This window comes from Rhineura floridana, chromosome 1 (genome assembly GCF_030035675.1).
Source record: "Rhineura floridana isolate rRhiFlo1 chromosome 1, rRhiFlo1.hap2, whole genome shotgun sequence".
NCBI classification, from domain to species: Eukaryota; Metazoa; Chordata; class Lepidosauria; order Squamata; family Rhineuridae; genus Rhineura; species Rhineura floridana.
Window position 1 is genome coordinate 102,203,652 of NC_084480.1, and position 13,253 is coordinate 102,216,904.

At 40.4% G+C, this 13,253-nt stretch overlaps 2 protein-coding genes across 11 annotated transcripts in view; one reads left to right on the forward strand and one right to left on the reverse strand.

Annotated features, from left to right (window-relative positions):
* The window catches only part of PRUNE2 (prune homolog 2 with BCH domain), a 197,047-nt gene that overhangs the window by 122,145 nt on the left and 61,649 nt on the right, over positions 1-13,253 (forward strand). The window lies entirely within an intron of this gene.
* The window catches only part of LOC133385153 (uncharacterized), an 86,798-nt gene that overhangs the window by 19,695 nt on the left and 53,850 nt on the right, over positions 1-13,253 (reverse strand). For 4 of the 7 annotated variants that reach the window (XR_009762789.1, XR_009762798.1, XR_009762790.1 and 1 more), the window contains 3 exons: positions 11,506-11,837; positions 11,164-11,393; positions 490-10,833 (listed from right to left, as the gene is read on the reverse strand). The exons of 1 other annotated variant lie outside the window; for it this stretch is intronic. Coding sequence is in view for 1 of the 6 variants with exons in the window: in XM_061627609.1 (XP_061483593.1) it covers positions 10,737-10,833; positions 11,164-11,393; positions 11,506-11,837 (659 nt within the window). In the remaining 5 variants the exon portion in view is untranslated. Of the gene's footprint in view, positions 1-487; positions 10,834-11,163; positions 11,394-11,505; positions 11,838-13,253 lie in introns of those variants that run through there. 2 more of the 7 variants (XM_061627609.1, XR_009762793.1) reach the window with 2 other exon arrangements.

Consider the following 13,253-nt stretch of genomic DNA (forward strand, 5'->3'; position numbering starts at 1 on the left):
ATACAACATGCTGTTGTGTAGGGACAAGAAGCAGGTCTAGGCTAAGGCCCTAGCACCAAACTGAGGGTGCTAGCCTTGCCGTCATATTCACAGAGTGACCTTATTTATATTTGAGTTTAATGCACATGTTGAAATCAAGATTCAGTGTGAACACTCATATGATTTGCATACAATAATCTCTTCTATATACTATAGTAAAAAATAACCTACAGAGGACAGTCATGAGCCAAGGAAGGTGAGTGGGAAGTTGGATGAATGGAAACAAATTACTAAAAGAAAATGAAAAGCATAAATGCTAAGGTAGGAGGGAAAAGCCTTGGTGAATTGGGGGTAGTGAGGACTAAACTACACATGATGCTAAATGCATCACTTAGACCCACATCAGAGACTTAAAAAATTTAATAATATACATTGGGGAAAGGCTGATTTTCACTCGGACCACAGCATGTGGGGAGGTGAAATTTAACTTCTGTCTCCCCAGCTATGGTACTGCTGCAAATTGCCCTCTATACTGCTTTAGGGGGAAATACTCCCATTAGTACCAATGGTGGGATCACCAATGATGCCACTCAGAGCTCCTTTGGGAAGAAGGGTGGTATATAAATTAATTTTTTTATTTAATCAACAGCAACAACTGGTGAGAGATTGGTCACAGAAGCAGAGAAAATTGGGGAGAAGAGATAATTATTTATGTTCTATTTATGTATTTGCCGTTCTTGTAGTCCATTTTTTGTCAAGGATTATCTCAATGTGATTTACATCAGAACAAATATATCAATAAGATTTACCCCAGAAAAAGCATAAAATGCAACCAAAACCCAGCAGTAGAACAATGTTGCAGGAGGGAGTCGTTCTAGCCACCCTGAAAGAGGCGAAGATTCAACCACTCCTGAAGAAGCCCATCCTGGACCCATTGGTTTGTGACAACTACCGCCCAGTCGCAAATATCCTCTTCTTAGGGAAGGTGATTGAGAGGGTTGTGGTGCAGCACTTGCAAGTACTCTTGGGTGAAACAGATTATCCTGACCCATCCCAGTCTGAGTTCAGGCCTGGTTATGGGACTGAATCGGCCTTGGTCACCCTGATGGATGACCTTTTTCGGAAGGAGAGGGGGAGGGTGACCTTGTTATTCTTTCTTGGTCTCTCGGTAGCTTTTGATACCATTGACCATAATATCCTTCTGAGCTGACTTGGTGAGATGGGTATTGATGGCACTGTTTTACAGTGGTTCTGATTCTATCTCCAGGGTTGTTTTCAGAGAATAGCATTGGGCGATTGTATTTCCCCTCCTGGCAGTTGTGCTATGGGATGCCGCAGGCTACCATCTTGTCTCCCATGCTGTTTAACATCTATATGAAGCTCTTGGGAGCGGACATCAGGAGATTTGGGGTGAGGTGTCAGCAGTACGCTGATGATACCCAGCTCTTTTTCTCTGTAACATCTGAATCAGGAGAGGCTGTGCAAGCCCTGGACTGGTGCCTGGACTCTGTGGTGGGCTGGTTGAGGGCCAATACATTGACTGTCAATCCTAGGAAGATGGAGACGCTGTGGGTTGGTGGCTCCCGAGTTCAGGTAATTGGCCAGTTGCCTGCTTTGGATGGGGTTGTACTTCCTCTGAACGTGCAGGTCTGTAGTCTGGGGGTGCTCCTGGATCCATCTTTGTTGCTAAAGGCCCAGGTGACCTCAGTGACTAGGAGTGCCTTTCACCAGTTTCGGATGGTAAGACAGCTGTGGCCGTTTCTGGACCGTGATAGCCTGACCACTGTTGTCCATGCACTGGTAACCTCCAGATTGGATTACTGTAATGCGCTGTATGTGGGGCTACCCTTGAGGATTATATGGAAGCTGCAGCTGGTGCAAAATGCGGCAGCAAGACTGCTAACTGGAGCAGGTTATCACAAACATGTCACTCTGCTATTGAAAGAATTGCACTGGTACCTATTAGCTACCAGGCTAAGTTCAAGGTTCTAGTTTTGGTGTATAAAGCCCTATATAGTTTGGGACCAGGATACCTGAAAGGCGGTCTTATCATTATATATCCAGTCAATCACTGCTGTCTGCAGGTGAGGGCCTCCTGCAGATATATCTAATCAGGAGGTCTGTTTCGCGCAACATAGGAAATGGACCTTTAATGTAGTGATACCTACCCTTTGGAATTCCCTCCCCTTAAATATTAGACAGGCACCATCTCTGTTAACTTTTCAGTGCCTGCTAAAGACCTTCCTCTTTCAACAAGCCTTTTAAGTAGAGACCTTATCCCAGTCTGCATCTGTGTTGGAATTGCTTTTTAATATATATTTTAAACCTTTTAAAAAAATGTTTTTAAAGAGTTTTGTTTTAATACGTTTTTAATTGTTGTTGTGCTTTAATATATTTTGAATTCTGTTTTTACGATGTTTTAAAGTGTTTTTAGTGCTTTTGTTTGCCGCCCTGGGCTCCTACTGGGAGAAAGGGCAGGATATAAATAAAATAAATAAATAAATAAATACAAAAAGAATACAATTCAATAAAACCATTGCAATCACCTATAAACAGACCCAGCAAACCTTCAGCAACAGAAAACAGTTGGCAGTAACCAGAACACTTATCATAGCTGTCAAACGTCTAGGAGAAGAAAAAGGGTTTTATCTGGTGTCAAAAGGATGTTAATGATGGTGCTAGGCGGATCTCACTGGGGAAGGCATTCCAGAAGCATTCAGCCAGAGCTGAAAAGGCCCTCTTCCTTATTACCGCCGTCTGAATCTCCCTCAGAGAGGACACCTGGAGGAGGTCAGATAAAGGCTGATGGGTCTGGGTAGATTTATATTGGGAGAGGCACTGCAAAAGATATTGTGGCCCTGAGCCATACAAGATGGCTACTGATAGTGGGTACATTTGTATTCTCCTCCCTGCTTCCCATTATAGTATAGCCATTATAGTATAGTATGAGCCATTATAATATAGTATAGTATTTTGATAGTTTGATTTTTACCCCAAACCCACTTCACAGAACTTTCCATAAAATCTCTCAGATTCCATTCCCCACTCTCTACATGCGTAGAGAGACCTTCCATCTTCTTTGTTGCTCAAACTCTGAACCACAGTTTGACTTCTAAAATGTTTTAACTGAAATATGTCATAATATTTATGCCTCATGCAACTTTGAAAAATTGGCTTTGGACGTTTAAGTCGATTACAAGTTCATTTATTTTGCCTTTTCCTCACTGTAAATTTTTTCCTTATCTCTGGAAAGGAAGAACTATATATATATTTCTTAGTCTGACACAACTCTGCAGGGGCCATGAAATTATCATAATTTGCAGATAAATTCCAGTGCCTCTCAGAGCTGCTGTTACTTCTATTATATATAGCACAGTATCCAAAGGCAGGTGATCATCCTTATTTAGAAGTACTAGTCATGTGACCAGAGAAATGGTGGAGATCTGTATTCCTAGTAAGCTGCTATAGAAGGGAGATGCTGAAGTGAAGTAATAAAGCATCTTCATTATTATCACACTGGAAAATAGCTTTCTAAGCCTGTAGAAGGTAAGCACCTTTTTTTTTTGTACTGAGAGATTGACAAGGAATGTGCTTTTCTGCATAAAAGCTCATTGTTGCCGTACTATGAGGGTGGGTAGAGAATGGGGAAGAAGAGTATTTGTCAGCAGGATGCAAAGCGTCCACTGTCTCATGGAAAAATTAGGCAGCTGTGCCTTATTCCGTCACATCTTTTTATGAAGGGAACTGTACATCCATTTGATGGGAGTGTTGTGTCAGGAAGTGGATGTGGTTTTTGCAATTAGGGAACAAAACTTTACTGTGCCTTAATTGCATAAGACTCTTCATTATTGTCATTTGGTCCTCTGCATAGCTTTCAGGGTAAGGGTGTGGGGGAGGAGGTCCAGGCATTGTCACTGTCTAATTGGGCTAAGAGCTTCTTTTTTTAAAATGAAGGGAACATAAAAACCATTTGAGACCAGCCGTATAGCACAGTAATCAAACACAACTGTACCTTGTTTGATCCTTTGCTACTAAGCAAAGCATATGACATTTTTTTCTTAAAACATCCTCCTAGATCATTGTAGTAAAAAAAAATGTAACTAGAGAATTGAGTTTCAAGTGGATAAAGAACAGGAATGTACGTCTTAGAAAGCCTTATAAGTAGGGATGGGGGGAGGAATTCAATTCAGTTTGCATTTAAAGCCAAATTTATCAAATTTATGCTTTCCAAATCAATATGAGGACCAGAACACACCCATCCTTCGAAATTCACACTTATCCAGATTTTGTCCTCTAACAGATGTTTACAAAAATGCATATATTAGGGGAAAGTGTGAACAAAATGAATATATTGGTGAAAATAACATACAAAATGCATATTTGGACAAACTGCTTGCAAAAATGTGTACATTAGTCAAAACTGCATACAAAAATGTATTAGGAAAAATCTCACTAAAATTATGAAGAATTTTCATGAGCACTTTTTCTTAAAAAAAACACCGTACACTGCTGCAGAAATGTGGAGAACCGAATTTAAGAGTGGAAAAATGAGAAACTGAGAGAATCGAAATTGAGGCTAGTTTACATTCTGTGAAATAAGTTTATAAAATTCCTGTGAGAAACTATTTTGAGAAAATGCTTTTGTGAGAAAGAAATCATGCTGTCATAGCAAATACATACATACACATATATGAAAGATTGTTTAAAAAATTAAGTATTTAAAGCACGGTGGGAGTAAGTGTGAAGGGAGATTCACTAACTGTGTTTTTTGAAAGTGTGATTAATTGACCAATATAAATTTGTACAATGCAGTGTTGTAAATAAGGGTGGGACATGGGGTGGAGAAGTAGAAAGGTCAGTATTATGCCCTTTTTAAGCTTCAAGAGACTGATGTGATGGTTTGGATACACTAGATATAGGAAACTATATTCTCTCTTCAGCTGTGAGTTCACTGTACAGCTCTTGTCTTTATTAATTACCTCTCAATCTTAAGCTCTTCGCCTGTGAAGCGGGAGCAGTAATGATGTAACTCATGAAACTGTTAACCCTCTTCATAAAATGATAAATAACCATCTTCCTAGAGAGAACACTTTGAGCAAGCCTATAATAACTGTTGTGAATGCAACATGAAAAGGAAGCTGAATCTAGTGTATCTTCTCAGCAGCCTGTTTTCTCCCTCATTTCCCCTCATCTCCTTGTTTTCATTGTAAAGAAAAGAAACACAAACTCCTATCACCTCAGTGATCTATTGCCCATGCGGTCTGGGGCTGATGGGAAGTGTAGTTCAAAACATCTGGAGGTCACCAGGTTGGCAAAGGCTAATCTCCCTTGGTGTACTGGGATAGGAAATCCAAGAGCCTATATAGTTGCACCCTTTTATATGTTTACTGCTAATCGCACTATGGCGCAAATGAAGTTCTGTTTTCTGCATTCTGTTTTTTAAAATTCCAATGCACTTCTAGCTGATTCTTGCATAAGATACATCCCCCTCAACTCACACAGTTCTCTCTCTTCACAACTCTCTTCTCAGTCACTTTCAGACTCCTGCAGCCTCCACATTTTTAGCTTTGGTAAATCCCAACTTGGCCCACTTATAGCCGCTGAAAATGCTGTTGCTAAGACCATTTTCACTAGTTAGTGCAATTAGTGCCTCAATTCCAACAGCACCTACTTTATGATCAGCTCAACCCCGTAAACGCAGCTATTTCCCCATTTTAGGGCTTTTCCTTGTATATTCTCAATCTAATTACTGTGTTTCAAATACAATTTATGCGTATTAACCTGGATCAACCTCCCGCTAAATCTATATTGCCCGGTGCATTCTACCTTCTATTTACTTCAGTATTTATTTATTTATCTAAAAACATATACTGCTTAATATAATACAAATCTCTACACTGTTTTACAGACTAATAAGTGTGTACAATAGTGTTCAATAAGATCCCTAAAAACTAAGCAAAAACAAAATAAAATTAATTTTCTGGACTATGAGCCAGTATGGACCATTCAGTCTTGAGTTCTGATTTGTGTATCATTCTTTTATGCCTACTGCAACATTTCATTCCTAGCTGAAACTCAAAAATATTATTTCTAAAATATTAGAAAAATACTGTTCCTATCATTACTACTGCAGTCGTATTGAAACTTTACTGAACATAGTAGAACTTATTTTATTATTTATTAAATTTATATCCTGCCCTTCCTCCCAGAAGGACCCCAGAGTGACAACCTTTGAGTAAATACAGATAAAAATAATGCCACCGTAACAAGATGAGATCCTTATTTAAATGTTTGCACTTTCTCTTTTAAACCAAGGCAATTAATGATAGCTAGCTGTGAGAGATTTGTTGCCTGCCCAGTGAAATAAATATTTTTGAGGCCATTCTTTTGGCATTGTCATGACAGCATCTATGGGAACAAATAGGGCTGAGACCATGCTGTGATAGACAATAGGATCCATTCACACTTCCCATTCAAGCAATGGCAGTTTATTCCCAGGTTCTGTAATGTTCATATTTTACTATAGTGGTGATTAAATGAATACTGCTCCTCATGGTTCAGACTAAGAAGAAAAATAGTGGCTGGCTGTTCTATTATTCCGTAGTATTAATTTAGGAAATATGTGGGGATTTGGAGGATAGAAGATGCTTTCTTTGAAAAGCACACTGTATCCAATTCCTTCAGAACAGAAGCAATTGCAATTTCCTTCAGAACTGCCCACAGTGAGATATTTTGTCCGGGGGGAAGAGCAATCAAGTATTGCTAGATCTCTTAGCAGCAATTTAACACCCAAATAGGGCTGCCCTCTGTGGCACAGAGAGGTAAGCGGCAGTAATGCAGCCAAAGCTCTGCTCACGGCTGGAGTTCGATTCCAACGGAAGGAGGAAGTCGAATCTCCGGTAAAAGGGGTCGAGGTCCACTCAGCCTTCCATCCATCTGTGGTCAGTAAAATGAGTACCCGGCATATGCTGGGGGGTAAAGAAAGACCGGGGAAGGAACTGGCATTCCCACCCCATATAAAATGGTCTGCCTAGTAAACGTTGCAAGACAGCACCCTAAGAGTCGGAAACGACTCGCACTATAAGTGCGGGGACACCTTTACCTTTAGGGCTGCAATCATTTCTGTCCTGAGCATTGAATACCAGTTGCTGGGAGTTATAAGCAAGGAGAGTGCTGTTGCACTCAAAGTCTGCTTGTGGGTTTCCCATAGACACCTAGTTTGCCACTGTGACAACAGGATGCTGGGTTAAATAGGCCTTTAGCCTGATCCAGCAGGCCATTTCTTATGCATGGACCCTACTGTATGTTAAGCATCCAACTGTAAATTACTATGAGAACTTACCCAAAAAATGGTTTCCTCATTTGCATAAGTATTACAAGTTGTTGTTATATGCTTTCGCTTCACATTTTCCCCCTCCCTCACAGTTATTTACTAGGCAATTTAAATTTTGCATTCATTTAAATGAATTAGAACAAGGAAATGAATGATATCCTCTTCCCCTCCTCAAACCCAGGACATGTAAAATCTTAATATGAGTTCCCATAAATCTCTTTGGTTGTGTGTGCTGATACTGTCCTCTAGGTGTGGCGCTCTCCATTTCATTCATTTATACCAACATTTTTTCCCAGTAATACTCCAGTGCAAGAGCTTATCTGAAGCAATGCTAGCTGACTCGTAGCCTCTCATGTCCTGTGTGACCCACCTCTGCTCAAGAGTTTGCTTGTGTAGAGTAGCATTACATGTCCCTTCTTGCCAAATTAAGTAGCCAGCTTAGTGCCAACTTTTCTTCAAAAAAATTCATTTTCATAGCCACTGTTCCACCATATCAAAGACACTGCTGCACCAGTTCTTCATCCTTCATGGCTTCAATTCATTTGTCGTCTTTTTTTGACCCTCACTTTATTTTCAGCCCTCAAAGAAAGAATGTAATTTGCGAGAGAATGGGCATTGCCCAGTGGGAGTGCACCTGCTTTGCTTCACTTAAAGAAATCTAACTAACGTGGCTGGGACCTTTGCCAGGCACCCTGGCAAGCTGCAGTCAGTTGGGGCTGATATCATTGGGCTAGATGGATCATTAGCTTTAAAAGGCAGCTTCTTATAAAGGCAGATTTTACTGAGCAACAGATTTGGTGCTTAAGTAAGCTTAGAGCAATAAGGGTTTGTCCCCCCGTGGTTTAAGAATGTCCTTTGTCTGAAACATGAGAATTGAAAAATGACATCAGGAGATGAGATACTATGGGCAAATCTCATGTTACTGGAGCAGCTTCAACATCATCATCACTGTTTATTTGTATGCCGCCTTTCCATAGCAATCTATGCTCAAGGCGGCTCACAACATGAAAAAAAAGTTACACACATGGTTGGACCCCATATTACTTTACTACAATTAGTGAGGAAGAACCATATGGCTCAGGCAAATGACATGGTTTCTTCCCAAAGGATGAATGATGATGGTACAGGAAGGAACCACTTAATTTGCCCAAGTCACATTGTTCCCGCCCCCATTCCCAAAGCAACATGAAATCTAGGTATATGGAACTGACTCCCACACTGCTCCAGTAATGTATTCAATGCTCTTAAATTGGGTATACTTTTATACTTGAGCTCTAACTGATTGCTATATTTCTGGCTGAAAGTAACTTTCCCTTCCTCAGGTAAATCTGCTTGGTGATGTTGGTGAGGTTTTAATCCTGTCTTCTGTTGTAATACATTCCCCATACATTGATTGTGGCATGTATTTTTGTTGCTCTGTAATCTCACTCCTGGCTTGGAACACTCTTTTGATCATAAATAATTTGTTGGGCATGCATGGATGTAAAGAAACATAATTAAGAGTTGGATAAGGTGCTAAGTTGATTAGATCTTTTTAGACCTTTCAAGATGTACATTTCCTGTCCAAAATAATTGTGCATAATTAAATGATAATCATAAACTAAATTATGAAATAAAATCATAAAATAAATTATGAAAAAAGCAAACAAATATGTTGTGCAAAACACAAGCTAGCACTGTACAAGGAGTCTAAAACACCATTTCAAAAATCTAATGGCAGGGACAAATATTGTGACTGTAAGGGAACAAAAGAAAAACCAATCCAGAAGAAAAAGTAAAAGGGGTAGGAGAATAGCGATTAGTAGAAAATTACATGTTACTACCAAGGTGGGTTAGCAATGTGCAAAATAATACATTGGAAAAAAGAATCAGAAGTTTGTCACACTAAAAGATGCAATAGTAGCCAGGAGGTGTCTGCAGTACAACAAGATTATGAACATGTCACATCACAGATATCAAGATACTGCAAAATCAAGTATTTTTCATGCTGACTCTCAGAGTGTTATACAAGATTCATAGATTTCCAAAAAGTGCTAAATTCTGCCGATATAAATAACAGCCTGCTCAATGCTTAGGGTACATTCTTAAATGATATGGGAGAGTCTAATTAAGGCTGCATTCCTAATCCCATTTACCTGGGGCTGGGAGTAAACTCCATTGAATTCAGTAGGGATTTTCTTTTGAATAAGCATTATAGGATTGCATTTTAGATTGCTTGGGTTTAGCCTGGGAAATGGGTTCACCTCTCTCTGGCTGCACTAAATCTATTGGGCCAACCACAGTCTTTCATTTTAGCAAAGCTCCTAATCTATAAAGTGCATTGAACAGTAGACCTGTTGTAGATCTATTGGATCATTTATGGAAATAAAGATTATAAGGATAGTTTACTTTATACATAGAGCTATAGAAATGCAAGCTTCAGTTGAGAGAACTGATAGTTTTGTTGCAGGGTACATATTTTAATTGGTGGGACAGACGGACAGACACACTTAATTTGAGTCTATTTTAAGCTTGGCGTGTTATAGAATGACATTGAAAGCATTAAAGATGGCCTTCTAACAATTGTTCATTACTGCTATTACTACTGCCTGGATCTAAAGGTGCCCTTTTGTTCATGTTATTTCATTTAAAGGGGGGGGCATTGATCCAGTGGAGGCATCTGCTACCGAAAGGGGAAAAGGCAATTGTTATCACATTTCCTTTAAGATCTTCCCAAAATGAGTATGTTAAGGTTTTGTTATATTTAATCTTTTTTGTATTTCCAGAGCTTGGAAGATTACTTTTAAAAAGTAATAAATTACAGTTACAATTACATGGCCCAAAAAAGTAGTAATTGCCGTTACGATCACAATTGCTCTGAAAGTAACTGATTACTTTACTTTTTCTCAGAAGTAATCACTACAATTACATTTCAGTTACTTTTTTTAAAAAACTCCTACAAGGTGCTGGCCTTGGCTGCTGCACATCTAAGAAGCCTAAAACAATATTAAAAATAAACACACACACACACACGGGGTAGTAGAATAAAAAAAAATTTCCATAAGATTAACATAATGGCATAACAGAATCTCACATCCCCCCAAGCAATGAAGATACCCCAACTCTTGAAATCAAATTTTACACTTGAAATGCTTTTATAATATGTTTCTGTTATGTCTCAAAAGAACAAGATGCTCAAAGAGCATGTCAGACAAGGAATGTCTTTTTACAGTCATTACGTTGCCACCAGTACTGAACAGGCGTTCTACTGCGGCGCTTGAAGGCATGCCTGTGTTGTGCTGCAAAAAACACCGCAGCACACGTGGAAAGCCATGGAGTGATGACACTTCCCTGCTGGGAGACCTCAGGTACCTCACCAGTTCCTCCTCAGCAGTGTCCACTGCTGACTTCTTGCCCTGGGGCAGAAAGTTAAAGAAGTCATCTTCTAAGTCATCTCCTTCCTGGTCTTTATCTGAAGACTGATCACTGTCCTCATTAAGTACACCCATATTTCAGCTTTCAACAAGGCTTCCATTGTGTATCTAAGAAAGAGAGAGGATATGTTAACACATATATGTTAGGAAACCATCATCTGCTCTTCATTTCCTGATGCTTGTCATGTCCCCTGGTTCAGGGTCCAGCCTGAGCCTGTGGATGATGACATGGAAGGTAGGAAGGTGACCAAGTCACCACACTCATGGGGCAGCACAGCAGACCCTTAAGGATTACCTGCAGCAACCCAAGGTTGTGATGAGGAGCCCCAGGAAGAAAAGGCCCAGCCCCTGCCTACCACCTTAAGCCCTCTGATGCCTCCCTTGAGACAACATTTCCCTTGGAGTAATCCACCCAAAGGGCTTCCCTAATGTTCTTACTTGTTGGTATGGGTGGTGGCCTGACACGATTCCAGCCGATCTAGTTTGAAGCGAGGGTGTACGCAGGCTGCCAGAAGAAGTAGATCCCTGCCAGATCCCCACCTCTCAAGGGTTGTCTGCTGCTGCTTCAGCATTTTGGGAGGAGGGGTGTCATGCATTGGTTCAGGAAGGCCACGTCTCCTTGCCTTTATTGCTTCTTCAATTGCTCTCAGCTTCTCAGGGTGTGCCCTCTGAGGAAGAAGAACAAAGCATGAATCCAAGAAAAAATGGAAGAGGAACTTCACAATTTAAACATAAATAGACAATGGACACTCTTTGAGGACCAGCATGACAAAGGCTTACCTCAAAATGTTTCTTCACATTGGATGAGGGGGAAACAGCTGATCTCAGATTTTTGATCCTTCGAAGGCAGTAATTGCATCGTACAACAACATTTTCCCCACTCTGGCTCACAAATGTACAAGCTTTCTCAAAGCCAAACCATGGTACTTGCTGTTCTGCAGATGTGGCTGTGGGCAACTGGCACTGCTTCATGCCCTCCTCCTCCTCGTGCACAGGGCCTCCTTTCTGAACCTCACTTTCTAGTTTTGCCTCCTCAGGATCAACAAGCTGTGACTCAAGTGGCCGCACTAACTGACTGCTGCTCTCAGCAGCAAAACCTGCAACAGGCGTCTCTGTAATAAACAAGAGATAATGCTCCTATATGGGTGAACTTCAGCTGTGATGTGCCCCCATCTCTTCCCCATGCTGCAAGATCCCCCAGTCAGAGTGGAAGTAAGCAGGTCGATAGCACAATTAAAAGAGATCCTATTTGCTCACTGAATAACCCTGCCTGGGCCAGTCTAACCTACTATCTCACAGGGTTGTTGTGAGAACAAAATGAGACTAGGGTTCAAATCCCCACATAGCCATGAAGCTCACTGAGTGACCTTGGGCCAGTCACTGCCTCTCAGCCTCATGAAAACCCTATTCATAGGGTCACCATAAGTTGGAATCAACTTGAAGGCGGTACATATATTTTTTATTTTGAATATGATGATTATGATAATAAATATGCAGCATTTCAAATTAATTTTGTATGAGAAGCATTCCATGCCAAGCTTGGAAAACCAAGGATGAGGTATAAAATGTAGACAAAAATACTTTTGGCAAAATGCCGTTTATATTTTATATATATGAGCCTGGGTAGGGAACATTTAATCTAGCCTACTTGCTTTCAGCAAGAAGGGTTAAGTGCCTTCAGGCTAGGGCAGTCACCAGAAGGCCACAGCAGAGACAAAGGAGCCTAGTGTTGTGGAGATGTTAGATGGGAGCTTTGGGGAGTAAAGATGGAGGCTCCTGAAGGCTGCAGTTCTAAACACACTTACTAAGGGATTAAGCCCCATAGAACTCAACAGGACTGACTTCTAAGTAGATATAGTTTGGACTGTGCTGTTCGTAAACCTTGACTAGGGTTCTTCTGCAAAGACATCCATATCCAAGCAGGGTTGGCAACCCCCTGCCTGGAATACCCTGCCCTTATCTTTTAATGTGGCTGCTCCAAATGTTTTTACAGATTTGACCCTTTACTTCAGAAAGAGGTGTGAAAAATGAGTAAGAGTAAGAAGTATGTTTTAAAATTGTTCTTTTCAATTCACTCTTGAATGAACATCATACCTAGGGCAGATCCACACCATTCCTTTAAAGCACATTCAACACCCATTTGAAGCACATGAATCCCACCACAGAATCATGGGAACTGCAGTTTGTTAAGAGTGGTGAGAACTATAACTGTGAGGGGGAAATGACACTTCCCAGAATTCTTTAGGGGAAGTCATGCGCTTTAAATGCGAGTTGGATGTGCTTTACACATATTGTGTGAATCCGCTTAATAAATTTTGCCTGCATGTAAATTGTTTTAATTAATTTTTCAAAATGAAAATAAGCTGTAAAGTGTAGTGGGTGACCATGGGCTACTCACCATTTCTCAGCCTATCTGCCCCTCAGGATGAAAACAATGGAGAACCATGACTACCCCAAGGCATACTTAAAATGTAAAGGAAGTATTGTACAACCATAGTATGCAATTGGATACTTATAGGGACACAGCA